At 39.8% G+C, this 18,225-nt stretch overlaps 1 protein-coding gene across 11 annotated transcripts in view; it reads left to right on the forward strand.

Annotated features, from left to right (window-relative positions):
* The first annotated feature begins 1,301 nt into the window (after positions 1-1,301).
* The window catches only part of dtnbb (dystrobrevin, beta b), a 63,684-nt gene continuing 46,760 nt past the window's right edge, over positions 1,302-18,225 (forward strand). For 5 of the 11 annotated variants that reach the window (XM_047345229.1, XM_047345239.1, XM_047345235.1 and 2 more), the window contains exons 1-10: positions 1,302-1,514; positions 5,055-5,101; positions 5,944-6,011; positions 6,479-6,559; positions 6,680-6,893; positions 10,324-10,409; positions 10,673-10,827; positions 10,948-11,053; positions 12,094-12,260; positions 16,953-17,077. In XM_047345229.1, coding sequence (XP_047201185.1) covers positions 5,945-6,011; positions 6,479-6,559; positions 6,680-6,893; positions 10,324-10,409; positions 10,673-10,827; positions 10,948-11,053; positions 12,094-12,260; positions 16,953-17,077 — 1,001 coding nt within the window. In that variant the 5' untranslated portion in view covers positions 1,302-1,514; positions 5,055-5,101; position 5,944. Of the gene's footprint in view, positions 1,656-5,054; positions 5,102-5,943; positions 6,012-6,478; positions 6,560-6,679; positions 6,894-10,323; positions 10,410-10,672; positions 10,828-10,947; positions 11,054-12,093; positions 12,261-13,762; positions 13,829-16,952; positions 17,078-18,225 lie in introns of those variants that run through there. The other 6 variants (XM_047345230.1, XM_047345234.1, XM_047345233.1 and 3 more) reach the window with 6 other exon arrangements.

Consider the following 18,225-nt stretch of genomic DNA (forward strand, 5'->3'; position numbering starts at 1 on the left):
TCTGTCAACGCAGGGGTGCACGTATCCTTTGCTCTGCGTTGATGTGAGGTTCCACAGGGCTTAATCTTTGGTCCCCTTTGCTTTTTATTTGCTCCCACTTCATTCCATTCTGGAGAAGCATGGTGTGTCATGTTTTGCATATGACGGTCAGATCTATATGTCCTACTTAAAAAAAGATTTGTGCTTTGTTGAATTATTGTTAAACTGTCTTGATGACATAAAAGTGGCCTTCAAAATCTCTTAAACGTTTGTTTACTAGGTGAACTTCCACAAACCTTTTGGGTTTAGATAGATGCAGATCTTAAAATTTACATTGAGATTGGTGTAGCCTTTGGATCACGTTTTTATTAGTTATGGCTGCTGGCCAAAAAGAAAGTTCTTTCTAGAAAGCATTTTTAAACAGTTCTCAACACCTTTGTGACCACTCGGTGGGATTACAGTAATACACTATGTGAAGATTCATGGTTATGCTCATGTAGAAAGAGTTTATAAAATACCGCTGGTTGTCTTTTAACAGTGGCATGTAAATATGACCACATTTCCAAATTGTTGCTTCACTTGCTGCCCTAAAATTTTTGGATTCATTTGAAAGTTCTTTTTTGTTGACCTTTAAAGCTCTTTCCCTATGCTGCTGTACTGTTGCATACACCTCCGTTTTCTCATGACAGCTCATCAGCTGCTCCTAAGAAATGTTATTGTAACTCTCCAGCTTGATGAAAATCAATGACTTTGTTTCTTATCTGTTTAATTTATTTAGATTGAAGCATGATGAGTTGCTTTTTCCATCTTTTAGCCTACTTTATGTTGTCTGGTGCGGCTAGTGTAACTGAACTCAACTTTCCAAAAAATAGGGTTAATCACAGTTAACCCAGAGCTCCAAAGGTCTCTGACACAACTTCACCGACTCACCCGGTGCATGGAGAGGGACAGAGATCTAGTGAGGTGAAGACTCCAGCAACACTTAAAATACTAACAAACAACCTTATTAGCCAACCAATGCGTTTTGGCATTTGACCTTCATTAATATTAATCACAGCTAATTCAGGATTTGGAGGGGGTGTTTTCTGCTTCTAAAGGAATCTTAAGGAAATCTGTAAGGGTGCGAATACTTTTTCGCAGATTGTGGCTGTAGACATATAAAAAGGTATGTTTTCATTCATTTATTTGCATGAAATCTTTTTTTGAGTTGCTGTTCCAATATCGATTATTTACACAAACAACTTGCCATAAGCGTGTGCTTGCGCGCATGCGTAAAGTGTAGTAGTTGTTCGCGCATGGCATCTCCGTGCCTGCATGCCTGCGCTCCCGTCCCCTGCCGCTGGGTCGCTGCTGATGCCGAGCGGCGGAACGGCTCGGCTCGTGTGTTTCTACGTGCGGCTACAACCGCAGTTGCCAGACTCAAAGGCGAATGAAAGCGGAGAGGAACTTCAGAAATGACGACGGAAGGTCCGAGTGGTTCCTCACCATCCCGGCAGCTGTAACGTCGGCGGAAGACACCCGTGGGTTTATCAGAGGTGAGAATGCGGCTGTGAATCACTGAGAAAATATCCTCCCCCTACTCGCCCTGGACCACTCCGCTCAGCCTCCCAATCTGACTCCGCTGCTGCTGCCGATGGTGACGATGCTCTAAACGCAACCTGCCTGTGGTTCCTCCGGTAAAGGCCATTTCTCTTTAATACTGTCGAGGCATTTGCGAGATTTAACAAGATGCAAGTTTTGCATTGTTTGGTAATCCAGAAAAGGAGGGGGGCTGGCGAGGGGGGTTAAAAAAAATCTAATTATCACGACACATAATTCCCATCGCGGAAATAAGATAACCTAAATAGGCAGTTAATCAGCAACATGGCTGCGTTTTTGTTCCTCCTGGGGTGATCCGCTCATAGTGGGAATGAAGGCTGGTAAAAGGGAGAAATGAATGATATCAGCGGTGAGGAGGTACTGCAGTAACTGCGAGTCCTTCTGTTCATTCGCCTCTAAGGATGTTGTCATTACCTCCAAGCTGAAGGTGCGGTTGCACCGTACCCTGATAGGCCTGATGACAGTCTTACTTATTTAAATAGCTGTGTATCATTTATTGCAAGTTATACTGTTCTTGCAACTCATTGAATGCAGTTGGCTTTGATTTTAATCAGTTGGGATCTCGACGTGCTAACGTCTATAATGTATTCCTGTGAAAAAGTAACAGCTTGTTCCTTATCAAAAGATATTATATTCTGAATAAACTACTGGGGGGGCGGGGGGCTGATTACCAATCCAAAAAGAGTTTCTGTATCAGATGAATCTTTTGTATTGTTCTGCTGACTTGTGCCTACTGGTCTTTGAATAGAAACTAAATGATTTTTGCAGCGCATCAGTTTTTTTTTTTCTGGTTGAAGATGTGCAAATACTGTTTATGTTTTGATCTATGTGGTGCATCGTTCTTCCTAGATTTGCTTTCTCCAAATATTGTTCAGCTGCCACAGCTTTTTTTTTTTTTTTTTTTGATGGATTGCCATCAAAAATTGTTTAAGTGGTGGAAATAATATTCATCAGGTGCCATATCAAAAGACATATTCTGGTAACAAAATGTAACAACTGTTCAGTGCCAATAACTACAGTGCCTTGCAAAGGTAGTCATACACCCTACATCTTTGATCGAAGCATTTTTGTTACTTTACAACCAAAAAATATGAGTTTATTTTACTGAGATTTTCTGTAATCAAGGAAATTTGGTGCAAAACTGCCAAGAGGCCTGTCCAGTGTGTGCGCCGCCTCTCGCCCATAGACTGCTGGAGATAGGCACCAGCTCCCCCGTGACCCACTATGGAATAAGTGGTAGAAAATGACTGACTGACTAACTACCAAGTGGAATAAAAATGAGTTTTTATTTTTCTACAGAAGAAGATCTGAAAGGTGTGGAGATCATTTGTATTTAGCCCCTTCAATCAGATTAGATGGAGAACATCAATTTTCAAGTCTTGCCACAGATTCTCAATTGGATTTAGGTCTGGATGAATAGGATTTTATTTAAACCATACCATTGTAGCTCTGGTTGTATGCTTAGGGTCGTTGTCCTGCTAGCTAGAAGTTGAACCTTTGCCCCATTCAGTAGTCTTTTATACAGGTTTAAACAGGCTCTCTTCCAATATAACATTTAGCTCCATCCATCTTCCCATCAACTACAAGTAGCCTCCCTGTCCCGGCTGACAAAAAGCATTCTCACAGCTTGATGCTGCCACCATCATGTTAAATAGTCAGGATGCTGCGTTCAGGGTGCTATACACACTATATTGCCAAAAGTATTTGGCAACATTCACGTTGGAATTCATGTTGGAAGAGGAAGGGGCAATTTTCAAACTGTTCCCACAAAGTTGGGAACATGGAATTGTCCACAATGTCTTGGTATGCTCAAGCATTTGAAGTTCCTTTCACTGGAACTATGGGGCCAAGCCCTGCTCCTGAAAAACAACCCCACAGTATAATCCCCCCTCCACCAAACTTTACACATGGCACAATAAAGTCAGACTAGTACCGTTTTTTCTGGCAACCACCAAACCCAGACTCATCCATCAGATTACCAGATGGAGAAGCGTGATTTGTCACTTCAGAGAATCCAGTGGTGCGCTTTACACCACTGCATCTACCACGCTGGAATTTTCTAAAGTCCTGAGAGCAACCCATTCATTCACAACTGTTTGTAGGAACAGTCTGTATGCCTAGATGCTTGGTTTTATACACCTGTGGCCATGGAAGTGATTGGAACACCTGATTTTAATTATTTGGATGGGCGAGTGAATACTTTGGCAGTATAATGCAAGTTTTCCTGCACACACAGCGTAAAGCAGGTACTCCAAAAAGCCCATGTTTGTTCTCAGCTGATCAGAGCACCTTCTTTCATATGGTTGCCGTGTCCTCTACTTGGCTTGTGAAAAACCTGCAAACAGAACTTCTAATGACTTTCAACAATTGTTTTCTTCTTGCCACTCTTCCATTAAGGCCACATTTGTACTTTCAGTCACTACAGGTCCTCCAGAGTTACCACAAGCCTCTTGGCTGCATCTCTGATTTATGCTCTCCTTATCTAGCCTGCTATTTCTGGTAGATGAGCATGTCTTTACGGGTACACAGCTGGGACAAACTCTTCCAATTCAATTATAGACTGAACAGTGCTCCATGAGATGTTTAAAGCTTGAGAAATTGTTTTATAACCTATGCCTGCTATAAACGTCTCCACAACTTTATCCCGGACCTGTCTGCTGTGTTCCTTGGTCTTCATGATGCTGTTTGGTCTCTAATGTTCTCTCAACAAATCAAGACCTTCACAGAACATCTGTATTTATACTAAGATTAAAGTTGATACAGGTGGACTCTATTTACTTAGTAGGTGCGTTCAAAAGGAAGTTGTCTACTCTGGATTTTATTTAGGGGTATGGGAGTAAAGGGGGCTAAATTCAAATGCACATCAAACCTTTAGAGTAAATACTTTTGCAAGCACAGTATACGGAGCAAACTAAAACCTTCAACACAAGTTTGATTAAAGATAAAAGTAAAACACTGATTGGGGTTTGTAGAACCTTGGCATCTTCGGACACGCTCCGCTGATCATCACCTCCCTACTAAGACGCATGTGACCCACGCTCGGGGTGCATGGATCTCGTGGCCTGACGTTTCCCAGGGACACCCTGCACTTTCACCACTCATTGGCTGGCCTGAATGTGCTCTTTGTCCATCATCGTTAGATAGTTCCTATGCAGCTCTGTTGGTGTCATTAGCCCACAGGATGCAGGCATTGCTGAGCGGGATGTCATGAAGAATTATCCTTTTCGCAGACCACAGGCGCTGGATGGCTCTTGAGGCAGCGCACTCATACCTCTACATAGGCAAAGAGGGGGAAGCAACCGCCTTGAGTGAGAGTTAATGAAGTCTTTGAAGGGAAGAAGAAAGGGAAGCTTTAATTATTTTTTTAACCCACAACTACATTTTAGGTGCGATTAAGAAGATGAAATCTTCTATTTGTACCAGTATCAACCTTAAAAGACTTCTTCACTAATATTTCAGTGTCCTTTCCTTCGTAGGTTCAACCTTGAAGGGATCACTTTGCTTGATATCAAATCAGCAGCAGGTAAGCACTTTAGAGCTAGTCAGTTCAGAAGTACTAAAAAGATGCTACAATAAGTACAATGAAAATGATCACAGCTGTCTGTGGGAGTTTGATGACCACATGCATTCTGCTGTAAAATAACGTCAGATAAACAAATAACTAACTGTCGTCCATCTTTGAGTAAAAGCTGATACTGTGAATGGTAGTTTACTAAAATCCTAAATATTCTCAGTTGCACTTAGAGAAGAAAGAAGAGAAAATAATGATCCTGATATTTTATAGTAATGTATAAATGATTTTTACATTGCAAAAAGTAATAAGTGAACAGAAATAGGCAACAACAAGGAATTCTTTTTTAAACAGCACAAACATCAGCAATTTAATAAGAACTGACGAGAACCGCAGCGCAAAAACAAATTTGTGGTTAATAATAGTTCAAATATTTTTTTCAGCAGGAACAGGGAGGCTAGTCAAGTTGATGGAAGAAAACCTATTAGAGGCGGCAAAAGGCCTGAGACTGGAACAGAGGTTCACCTTCCAGCAGGAAATTACAATTGAGAATTAATGTTGAGACATGAAAATTAACTTTCACTCTCCATCTAATTTGACTGAGCTTGAGTTATTTTGCACGGAGGAATGGGAAGGATTTTCAATCTGTGGATGTGCAATCCTGAGGGGCTAAATATGAATGCATGCCACACTTTTGTAATGTTATAAAACATGTAAAGTGCAACGGGTTTGAACGCTTTTTCAAGGTGCTGTTTCTGGTGCATTTGGATCGAATCATGTCAGAAAATCCTCTGTGTTGCATTAAATACATTGCAGTAAGTGCTGCATGCTCTGGTGTTTTTGATGTGCCACAGAATGATCGAGGAAGGCAGCAAACGAGGAAAGGCCATGGTCGAGAAGAGACAGCTCTTCATGGAAATGAGTGAGTGCAGTCAGCTTCGAGAAGCCTCTTTTTCCTATTCATTGACAGCCCGTGCATAACTATTTGACAAGCTTGTGTGCTCTCTCATGCATACAGTAATGGTGTTTAAATGTGCCTTCATTAATCCTGTTTTATTTGGAAAATTGTTATTCAATCGAGTTGGAAGATTTGATAAAAGGATAGCTTTTAACACATTATAACCCATTATAAAGCACTAATAATGAGTAATAAGCCAACTATTACAGAGTTAATTTGCTGATGCAGAATTAGTTGGCAAGACACTAATTATACTTACTTTTGCTCTTACCCTTAAAATAGGGCATTATTACTCCTTATTATTGGTTTGGTAAATGTTAACAGCCTTATTAATAACTGATTTATTACCTATTTGTTAATCATTTTTAATGGGGTTCCTATTGTAAAGTGCTACAAATGTTTACTTTTTTCATTATTGTTTTGTTTTTCAGGAGCACAAAACTTTGATGTTATCAGATTGTCAACTTATAGGACTGCATGCAAACTCCGGTTTGTCCAAAAGAGATGCAACCGTAAGTGCACGCAGATTCCCTTTCAAACTTCAGCTCTGGGGACGTTTTATGATGATTACAGACATGAATAAACACTCAGCTGATCAGTATGTGCTCCCCTGCTCTCCCCCCTTTTCACAGTCCATCTGGTCGATGTCTGGAACATGATCGAAGCTTTCCGAGACAACGGGCTCAACACGCTGGACCACAACGCTGAGATCAGTGTGTCACGACTGGAGACCATTCTGTCTTCCATCTACTTCCAGCTCAACAAGCGGCTGCCTACCACACACCAGATCAATGTGGAGCAGTCCATCGGGCTGCTGCTGAACTTCATGGTGGCCACCTATGACAGGTTCGGGACTTGTGGTCAGCATGGAGAACTGAAACAAAAGCACTATAACAGCTAATGAGCAGAGAACATGAATGTTGTTGATGTCATTTACGGTGTCAGCCCCATTTATTGGCACCCCTTGTAAAGATGTGTAGGAAACCATAAAATTAATTCATTTTATTACAGCAGCACAATCTCAAACTGATGAATGTAAAAAAATACAGCATTAATTAATTCATTGAGGACAAAATTTTGATTTTAAGAAATAATTCATTTAACAAATATTCAATGCCACACATTTTGATATCTCAAATAAGTCCTTATATACGTAACTAAATCTATTTTAACTTATATTTTACTTTTTTTAGGTTAGTAACTAGTAATTTGATGGTAAGGGAGGGAAAATCTCCAATACTCTCTGCATCAAAGAGTGGTGTCAACAAATCTCTACGTCAGCTATTAGACACTATCTACATGCTAACGTGTTAGCTAAACTCTACTGGGACTTTAGCTAGAACTGGTTGTTGTGGCTGGATGAGACTGTTAAGTACGGTGGAGGATCCATGATGCTGTTGGCCTATGTCCCTGGGACTGGAGTCTTTGAAATACCAGGGCTTTTTAAATAAAAATATTCTGGACTCTACCAAAAACAAAAAAAATTGTCATCACTGGGTCTTTCAGATAGATAATAATCCAACACTTGGCCAAATCAACACAGACATAGTTCACCAGACACTAAATCAATCTCCTTCCATGGCCATCTTAGTCTCCAGACCTAAATCCTACAGAATATATGTGGTTTGAGCTAAAACAGTCCTTTCTATATTTTTGGAAACAGAAAAAAATCAGTAGCTCACTTAAAAAATATAAAGCATTTAGTTTGCAGCTAAATAACATAAAAGGACGGAAAAAACACCTTTGCACCATTAGTGTCATTCTGTTGTAGTCATTCTACGCATATATTGCATAAAAACGTATTAACAAACTGTGAAAACCAGCCTTTCTTATTACCTTTATAATTAAAACATTGCTCAGTTCTACATCATTTTTGTTTAAAGTTATTAAAAGCCAGTTTAAGGAGTGTTTTAGAAGAACAGAAACATTTAAAAATGTAATCTTGCCCTTATTTCTAAATCAACTTCTTAAATGTTCTAAAAGTTTTTGATGTGAATGTCCAAATAGTCTGATCCAGAAAAAGCAAAACAGATGTTTCTATCAGCTGAATTAACCCCAGTGATATTTACATACTGTTGTCAGTATGTTTGGAGCCACCCACTGTGCAGAGCAGAGATATTTATCATTGGCTAATAAAGTTTTCCATCATGACTTAAACGAATGAGCTTGATTGCCTGCTTGCCCTGTCCATTCCTGGACCTATTTAGTTGGTTTACATTTATCTGTGAAACCATTCAAGTCCCGCTCCATTATTAATTATAAGTGTATCTGGGAAACTTTGAGGTTAATAGCTGCGATTACAGGAAGCAGCTTCATTGTCTGTCCCTTATGTCCAATCTAAAATAGGCAGGAGCACTATCAGACTCTGGGATACCTCAAGGCCGAAGCAAAAGCAAATAGACTGTAGCAAAATAGCTGGGCTCTGTTGGGTGAATGAATGTCTTTAGAATAATGGAAACTTGATTAAGGAACCTTATAGCGACCTAAATAAGATCCCTATACAAATCCATTCTCTCATTTGTCTCATTTTGAAGTTTCAGATCATCAAACAAATTTTAATATCAGACTTATTTAACCTGGGTAAACACAAAAGGCAGTTTCTAAATGACATTCATTTATTTAAGAAAACAATCCATCCAAACTGGCCTGGCCTTATGTGAAGACATAACTGGCCAAACCCACCCCTCAACCTTGTGAAATACTGAATTTATTGTGATTAACCACATTTTTTAGTTCAGTTTTACTAGATACACCCAGCACTGGGCACTGCCAGGCTTGAAGAGGCAGACAATGACTTCAACAGAACCTTTCTGACAGCATGAAGTAGGCTAAAGATCTCAAAGTAAAACATCATGCCTCAATCAAAATAAATTCAAGAACAAATAAGAAATAGAGCAATTTACATCTGTCAATCTGGAAAGGCTTACAAAGCTTTTTCTAAGGCTTTGGACCTGCAACAAGTCAAAGTGAGAGTCATTATTCTCAAGTAGAGAAAACACTGAAGAGTGGTGAACCGTCACTGGATTGGTCAGGCTAACAAGTACTCCAAGTCTACGTTCATAAAGACTGATCACAAAAGAACACAGAACAACATTTAAAGCACTGTAGGCCTCACCTCAGTTAGGGTCAGTGTTTATGATTCAACAATTTAAAAGAGACTGGGCAAATATGGATTTACTGGGAGAGTTCCAAGGGCAAAATCAGTACTGAAAAAAACCCAAAGGCCATTTTTGCATTTGTCAAAAAACATCATAATGATCCTCAAAACCTTTGAAACAATATTCCGTACACTGACGAGACAAAAGTGGAGCTTTTTGGAAGGTGTGCATCATGTTAAATCTGGCTTAATACAAACACAGCTTTTCAGAAAAAGAACATCATACCAACAGTCAAACATGGCGGTGGTAGTGTGATGATCTGGGGCTGCTTTGGTGCTTCAGGTCCTGGATGACTTGCCATATTATGAAATTATGAAACCATTAATTCTGCTGTCTACCAGGAAAATCCTGCAGTAGAGTGTGCAGCCAACAGTTTTTGACCTTACTAAGCTCAAGTGCACTTGAGTTATGCAGCAGGACAATGATCCTAAGCCCACCAGCAAGTCTACCTCTAAGTGGCTCAAAAAACAACAACGTGAAGCTTTAGGAGTGACCTAGTCAAAGCCTGAATTGAAATCCAATGTGTCTGCCACCAAGGGTGGCAAAACCAGTTATTGGATTTAGGGGACCAGGCTGGTTTTGGATCACTTAGTGAAATCATCCTTTGGAAAATATGTTCTGTGTTTACTGAGATTTTCTTGGTCTGATATTAAATGTTGTTTAATGATCTAAAACATTAAGTGTGACATTAAAGCAAAAACAGAAGAAATCTTTCAGGGAGCAAATACGTTTTCAAAACACTATTTTAATTGTCAGTCATTTAGGCTTTACTTCTTTATTTATTCAATTTTACAGATGAATGCAACATTGCTGTTGATATTTTCCCCTTCAACTTTAGGTTATTTGCACCTCTAAATGTGTATCATGATGCTCATTCCATTGTTTCAAATATTTTTTGAGTATTAATTTTATATGTTTTACTGGAAATATCTTACTCTACTATTTCTGCAAAACTGTGATGTTCCTGGTTTTGTGTTAAAATAAATTTTTAGGATAAATCAAGACGTTGTAGCAACCAAACCTAAATAAAACTGATTTGTTTTGCTTTTAATATTTCTTCTGTTTCACAATATCACTTTGGTGTAGTGATAATGTATACCTTCTTTCCCAACTTGCAGTGAAAGTCATGGGAAGCTGACTGTTTTCTCAATGAAAGCCATGCTGGCAACAATGTGCGGAGGAAAAATCGTGGACAAGCTGCGCTGTAAGTACAATTTTCTTTAATATCCGAGGGTCTACAAATTCTTGAAATTTTATATGCTTGATGTTTTAGACAGCTCTCTTCCAACTTACGTCCTCATGCACTTCCTTCATTTTAACACAAAGGGGCACTGTTGAAGCATGTACCCATTCTATATTAATTGAATGAATGTGCATGTATTTGCTTTCTAGTGAAATTATGCAACACAGATTGTGCAACGTAAATGCTTCTCTAACAATGCAGTTAAAGAATTGCATGTCTGTCAGATATTTTTTCACAGATCTCTGACTCAAGTGGAGTCATGGTGTTCGCAAAGTTTGATCAGTTCCTCCGGGAGGTGTTGAAGCTCCCCACAGCAGTATTTGAGGGCCCGTCATTTGGCTACACGGAGCATTCGGTGCGGATGTGCTTCCCCCAGCAGGTAGGGTGAGGATAACCAAATCCTTTATTTTTACCTCTGCTTATGTGTATGTTTAAGGAAATTGTTCTTATATTTTAAATGCAGTAAGAATTTGATACATGCCTGTCTTTTTGTCTCTAGAAGAAGATTATGCTGAACACATTCCTGGATGTGTTGATGGCAGATCCTCCTCCTCAGTGTCTTGTATGGTTACCACTCATGCACCGACTTGCTAATGTTGAAAATGGTATGTTTTTACTGTTTCAGTGAACTATAACAGACACAGAAACTTCTACATCTTCTTGTTGTGTAGAAGAATGGTTAACAAACTAAACTGTAACAGATTAAGTCTTTTAACCCTCTGCTCTAGAGGGTACATGAGCAGGATCATGTTACGTTTGCTGGTGAAGTGCTGAGGAAGACCGATATAGCACCACTTCCAAAGACAAGCACAGTGGTGGAACCATTATGCTTTGGTGCTGTTTCTGCTATGGGTACAAAACTACTTTATCTGATTAAGCAGTCATTGGAGGGGTCCATGTACCATCACATGTTGGAGAAAATCAATTTTCCCTCAGCCATAACACTGAAGATAAATTGTGCATAGGTGAGCCAAAATATACAAGCAAGAAAACAAAGGAGCCGCTAAAGAAGAATCTAGCCAGTCTCAGACTTTAATGCAATAGAACATCTGTACAGGAAACTGGGTTTTTGAGCTGCCAGGCAGGATTCAAGAGTCTCTGTACAGTGGGAAGGGAGGGGGGAGGTAAAATCCTACCTGAGATATGTGCAAACCCAGCAAACAACTACTTGAAGCACAATAAGAGTGTGCTGGTCCATGAAGGCTTCTCACCAATCATGTTTTGCTAAGGGATTAGATACTTATTTATCTAAAAAAACTTAAACAGCAAATGTTATGCGATTTTCTGTATTTTCTGTTTATATTGTGTCATTAAAATAAAACTGATAATAAATAGTAATGATTAGAGACTGTTCATTTTTCTATAAATTGTAAGTTATTTCCCCCAACATATTGGATTTATTCAGAAGTGTTTTGAGTGTAAAATAATTTCCCCAAATTTTAGCCTTATACTTTCTAAAGTTAATTCACACCACTGATCTGTTTTGTTATTTTGTTAGTTCAAAGTAATAGATTTAATGAAAGTACCCAATATGTCGTTAGGTATGAAAACTTATGAAAGATTTCAACAGGAATGGTTGGATGGGTGGAAAGATGCTCAAACAGCAATGAAAATAAAGATGTGATTTCTGTGTTTCTTCGAGCAGTCTTCCATCCGGTAGAATGTTCGTATTGCCGGAGTGAGAGCATGATGGGTTTTCGGTACCGGTGCCAACAGTGCCATGGCTACCAGCTTTGCCAGAGCTGCTTCTGGCGCGGCCATGCCAACGGCCCCCATAGTAACCAACACCAAATGAAGGAGCACTCATCCTGGGTAAGCAAGCAATCTGTGATCGCTCCTGGTTTTGCATCATGTTTCTGCCATCTCTGCACAATTCAAAAGTCAATACCTCTCATAGACTGAGGAGCGATTTTATGACAGAATCGCCGTCTCCATGCAGTTATTGATCTATCAAAACAATCTTAGGTTTTTTTATTGAGGTGTAGTTATTTTGAAAATGAAATTGTATTGATTGAAGTCACTGTGTTACTGCTTTTCCTCAAAGCTCAATCACTCACGATGTCATAAATTGAAAGCAGGAAGTGATATTACCCTGGATCCCAAATCCATTTCCAGTTCCACAGGAAAGGATAACAACTCATATAGTTTCAGGACTTGAATGACTTGATTGAAAGTGTTAGACACAAGACACTTTGTCTGATGTGCCAAAACGATTTTGCCACTTATAGTAGCATACATAGATGCATCTATTCTGGCTGTGGTGCTGAAAACTGTGAAAGTCCAATTTAAATGAATCTGAATCGCCTCATTTATGTCCCACCTCTCCTACACTGTTTGGTTTTGGCAGGTTTACTACTACAACAGAGTCACAGACTGCCTCTTCCTATAGAAGAAAACATTTATGGAAAAATCCAATCATGTTTTCATCCCTAAATGCCTTAAGGTGCTGTGTGTTTTATTTAGATTGCTTGTTTCAAAGTTTCAAAGTTGAGTGCTTTAATTATATAACTTACGGGAGCAAAGTACAGTCATGGAACAGAGATAAGACTCCCAATTTCAATTGAAGAGTTTTTATCTCTCTAGATTTGATACGTTCTTATTTGTTATAATCTAAATTCAGTGAACAACTAAGCACAATAACAACAAAAAAGATACAGGGGTTGGACAATGAAACTGAAACACCTGTCATTTTAGTGTGGGAGGTTTCATGGCTAAATTGGACCAGCCTGGTAGCCAGTCTTCATTGATTGCACATTGCACCAGTAAGAGCAGAGTGTGAAGGTTCAATTAGCAGGGTAAGAGCACAGTTTAGCTCAAAATATTGAAATGCACACAACATTATGGGTGACATACCAGAGTTCAAAAGAGGACAAATTGTTGGTGCACGTCTTGCTGGCTCATCTGTGACCAAGACAGCAAGTCTTTGTGATGTATCAAGAGCCACGGTATCCAGGGTAATGTCAGCATACCACCAAGAAGGACCAACCACATCCAACAGGATTAACTGTTTTACTAACTTTATTCATTACATGTAAAAGGTATAATCATCAACTAACCTTTATTCATTACATACAAAAATATAGAATCATCGTACATCATTCCTTGGATATAATTGTTTATACTTTTGCATGAGAAAACATAAGACAGATAATTCATGGCTCCATACAGGCCTCTCCAGTTTCTCAGCTTGATTATAAGAACATTGCACACACCACACACAAGGATATTTTTGTAATAACTTTTATGGGGTTAATTGTGAGCATTTACTATGTGCAGCATGGATTACATGGCAAGATCTCACCTTATTTTGACAGGACGCAAGAGGAAGCTGTCTGAAAGGGATGTTCGGGTGCTGACTTGGATTGTATCCAAAAAACATAAAACCACGGCTGCCCAAATCACGGCAGAATTAAATGTGCACCTCAACTCTCCTGTTTCCACCAGAACTGTCCGTCAGGAGCTCCACAGGGTCAATATAGACCGCCGGGCTGCTATAGCCAAACCTTTGGTCACTCATGCCAATGCCAAACGTCGTTTTCAATGATGCAAGGAGCGCAAATCTTGGGCTGTGGACAATGTGAAACATGTATTGTTCTCTGATGAGTCCACCTTTACTGTTTTCCCCACATCCGGGAGAGTTACGGTGTGGAGAAGCCCCAAAGAAGCGTACCACCCAGACTGTTGCATGACCAGATTGAAGCATGGGGGTGGATCAGTGATGGTTTGGGCTGCCATATCATGGCATTCCCTTGGCCCAATACTTGTGCTAGATGGGCGCGTCAATGCCAAGGACTACCGAACCATTCTTGAGGACCATGGGCATCCAATGGTTCAAACATTGTATCCTGAAGGCAGTGCCGTGTATCAGGATGACAATGCTCCAATACACACAGCAAGACTGGTGAAAGATTGGTTTGATGAACATGAAAGTGAAGTTGAACATCTCCCATGGCCTGCACAGTCACCAGATCTAAATATTATTGAGCCACTTTGGGGTGTTTTGGAGGAGCGAGTCAGGAAACGTTTTCCTCCACCGGTATCACGTAGTGACCTGGCCACTATCCTGGGACTTGTATATGTCATTCCCAAGACGAATAGATGCTGTATTGGCCGCAAAAGGAGGCCCTACACCATACTAATAAATTATTGTGGTCTAAAACCAGGTGTTTCAGTTTCGTTGTCCTATGTACAACAAACATAAAAATACAATATTCAACAAGAAGTTAATCAGAAGCATGAACACCAAATTTAATCTGATATTAATTGATCTAGAGAAATTAATATACAATCATATAGGATTGGTGAGATACAGATATATATATATATATATATATATATATATATATATATATATATATATATATATATATACAGTACAGACCAAAAGTTTGGACACACCTTCTCATTCAAAGAGTTTTCTTTATTTTCATGACTATGAATATTGTAGCTTCACACTGAAGGCATCAAAACTATGAATTAACACATGTGGAATTATATACTAAACAAAAAAGTGTGAAACAACTTGCACAATGATCACCTGCACTGTTGTATTGCTCTTGCATCTTATACTGCTCTACATTTACTCTCACTCACTTAAAACTGTGCACATATATTTATATTATATTGTAGATATGTTTATACTGTTTAATTTGTATTGTATTGCACCAACTACGCCAAAACAAATTCCTTGTATGTCCAAAAACGTACTTGGCAATAAAGCTTTTCTGATTCTGATTCTGATTCTGAAAATATGTCTTATATTTTAGGTTCTTCAAAGTAGCCACCTTTTGCTCTGATTACTGCTCCACACACTCTTGGCATTCTGTTGATGAGCTTCAAGACGTAGTCACCTGAAATGGTTTTCACTTCACAGGTGTACCCTGCCAGGTTTAATAAGTGGAATTTCAAGCCTTATGAATGGGGTTGGGACCATCAGTTGTGTTGTGCAGAAGGTGGATACTGTACACAGCTGATAGTCCTACTGAATAGACTGTTAGAATTTGTGTTATGGCAAGAAAAAAGCAGCTAAGTAAAGAAAAACGAGTGGGCATCATTACTTTAATAAATGAAGGTCAGTCAGTCAGAACAATTGGGAAAACTTTGAAAGTGTCCCCAAGTGCCGTCGCAAAAACCATCAAGCGCTACAAAGAAACTGGCTCACATGAGGACCGCCCCAGGAAAGGAAGACCAAGAGTCACCTCTGCTGCAGACGATAAGTTAATCCGAGTCACCAGCCTCAGAAATCGCAGGTTAACAGCAGCTCAGATTAGAGAACAGGTCAATGCCACACAGAGTTCTAGCAGCAGACACATCTCTAGAACAACTGTTAAGAGGAGACTGTGTGAATCACGCCTTCATGGTAAAATAGTTGCTAGGAAACCACTGCTGAGGACAGGCAACAAGCAGAAGAGACTTGTTTGGGCTAAAGAACACAAGGAATGGACATTAGACCAGTGGAAATCTGTGCTTTGGTCTGATGAGTCCAAGTTTGAGATCTTTGGTTCCAACCACCGTGTCTTTGTGCGGCGCAGAAGAGGTGAACGAATGGACTCTACATGCCTGGTTCCCACCGTGAAGCATGGATGAGGAGGGGTGATGGTGTGGGGGTGCTTTGCTGGTGACACTGTTGGGGATTTATTCAAAATTGAAGGCATACTGAACTAGCATGGCTACCACAGCATCTTGTAGCGGCATGCTATTCCATCCGGTTTGCATTTAGTTCGACCATCATTTATTTTTCAACAGGACATTGACCCCAAACACACCTCCAGGCTGTGTAAGGGCTATTTGACCAAGAAGGAGAGTGATGGGGTGCTGCTCCAGAAGACCTGGCCTCCACTGTCACCGGACCTGAACCCAATCGAGATGATTTGGGGTGAGCTGGACCGCAGAGTGAAGGTAAAAGGGCCAACAAGTTCTAAGCATCTCTGGGAACTCATTCAAGACTGTTGGAAAACCATTTCAGGTGACTACCTCTTGAAGCTCATCAACAGAATGCCAAGAGTGTGCGGAGCAGTAATGAAATCAAAAGGAGGCTACTTTGAAGAACCTAGAATATAAGACATATTTTCAGTTGTTTCACACTTTTTTGTTCATGTATATGAGACCTGAGCTAAACAGCAGTTCAACGACACACTAAATAGATGTATATTAAGTTTTGAATTCAAAGGAAGTCTAAAAAGATCCTCTAAACAATCTCTCAATTTTTCTGGAATCTGGCAAATGAAAATTGTTTTTCCAGCTAAAAAAGAAAAGGTTCAGTCTGATTCAATGTCAGACCATGAGAAAACAAAGTGCATACATAGGTTTAACAGAAGGAAATGTACACTTGATGATGAAAATATTTTCTTGTTAACAGATTTTTAGTTCTGGGGCAAAATAATTTCGATAAATGATTCCACTAAAACAGCATATTAAATTAGCATCCACAGGCCTTCATCATGTATGCAGAAACCACAACAGGCAAGAGGTGACTGATACTGTTTTTCCTGTCCACTTTCACAGAAGTCTCCGGCCAAAAAGCTGAGCCACGCAATCAGTAAATCCTTGGGCTGCGTCCCCATCGGAGAGCCGCCACACCCCGTGTTCCCCGAGCAGGCTGAGAGACCTCAAGAGCTCACCCATACTGTGTAAGTGCTATTCCCAGCGCATGCCGTGTTGATTAATAGCGCAGTGGGGTTCACTGTCATTATGATGTGTTGTGCGTTCCCATCATGTAACAGCTTCCATCCTTCCATTATGCGGCTATCTCATGACTGATGGCGTGCCGTCTCACTAAGATGTCTTGTCCCGGATTATTTGTTAACGGGAAAACATGATGTACTACGCAGGCCGCTGCCGTTAACAGCTCAGCCATCCTCATCCATCTGTTGGCAATGAATCCGGGGTGATGCCATCAATCTCACATTCCAGGCTTTGGGGCTCCTGGAAGTCATTATAGGAAAGCATTATATTCTGCTTCTAACCCTAACTCTACTCACTCATTTACATCACAGTTGAAAAATTGTACAGTTTCCATTATTAGTTTCACTGCTGCATCTCATCCTCACAACGTACATCACTGAGTTCACCTTCATATTTTCTCCTGCATTGTTTCTCTACAGCCCTTTGGTTTCCACAAAAAATAAATTTAATGTTACAACTTTAAAGACGTGATGAATGGGCTTATTTTTCACTGCACAAACCAGAAATAGCTCAACTTTTTGATTTGAGTTCTCAACATCTATAACTTTTTCCAGAACAGAAACCTCCTTCATATTCCACACACAACTATAAAACTAAGCTGTCTTTTTTTATGTCTCTGCTGCAGGCAAGTGTCAGTGACAGCGTTGCAATTTAGCAGGAGAGTGTAGCTCAGTAAATGCCAGACTAACAGACAGATTGCTGCATTTTTTTGTTTTCCCATTTTTCTGCATGATGGATACCATTAGCTCCAAATCAGTTTCCCATCCAGACTCCTCCCCCTGGTAGAAAGTTTTCTTTTTTTCTGCACTGTATCCAAATGTATGCAAATTTTAAGACAGAGATGACATTTCCATAAATTTATAATTCATCACTTCGTGGAGAAAAAACTGTCAACCTGAGTGTTTCGTCTACATAGAGCCGAGGCGATTGGATTAGGTTGTGCATTGTAGGCCGTGTTGCATGAAATTATATCACACAAGAAGATTAATAGGGATAAAAAGAGAAAAGGATTTTTGGCCGATACTACGTTGGATGATATCTTTTCAATGCCCCCAGCAAACATTTATCCATTCTGTTCCCGCGTTCTTGTTCT

The sequence above is a fragment of the Girardinichthys multiradiatus genome, chromosome 19, assembly GCF_021462225.1.
Source record: "Girardinichthys multiradiatus isolate DD_20200921_A chromosome 19, DD_fGirMul_XY1, whole genome shotgun sequence".
In the NCBI taxonomy this organism is placed as follows: domain Eukaryota; kingdom Metazoa; phylum Chordata; class Actinopteri; order Cyprinodontiformes; family Goodeidae; genus Girardinichthys; species Girardinichthys multiradiatus.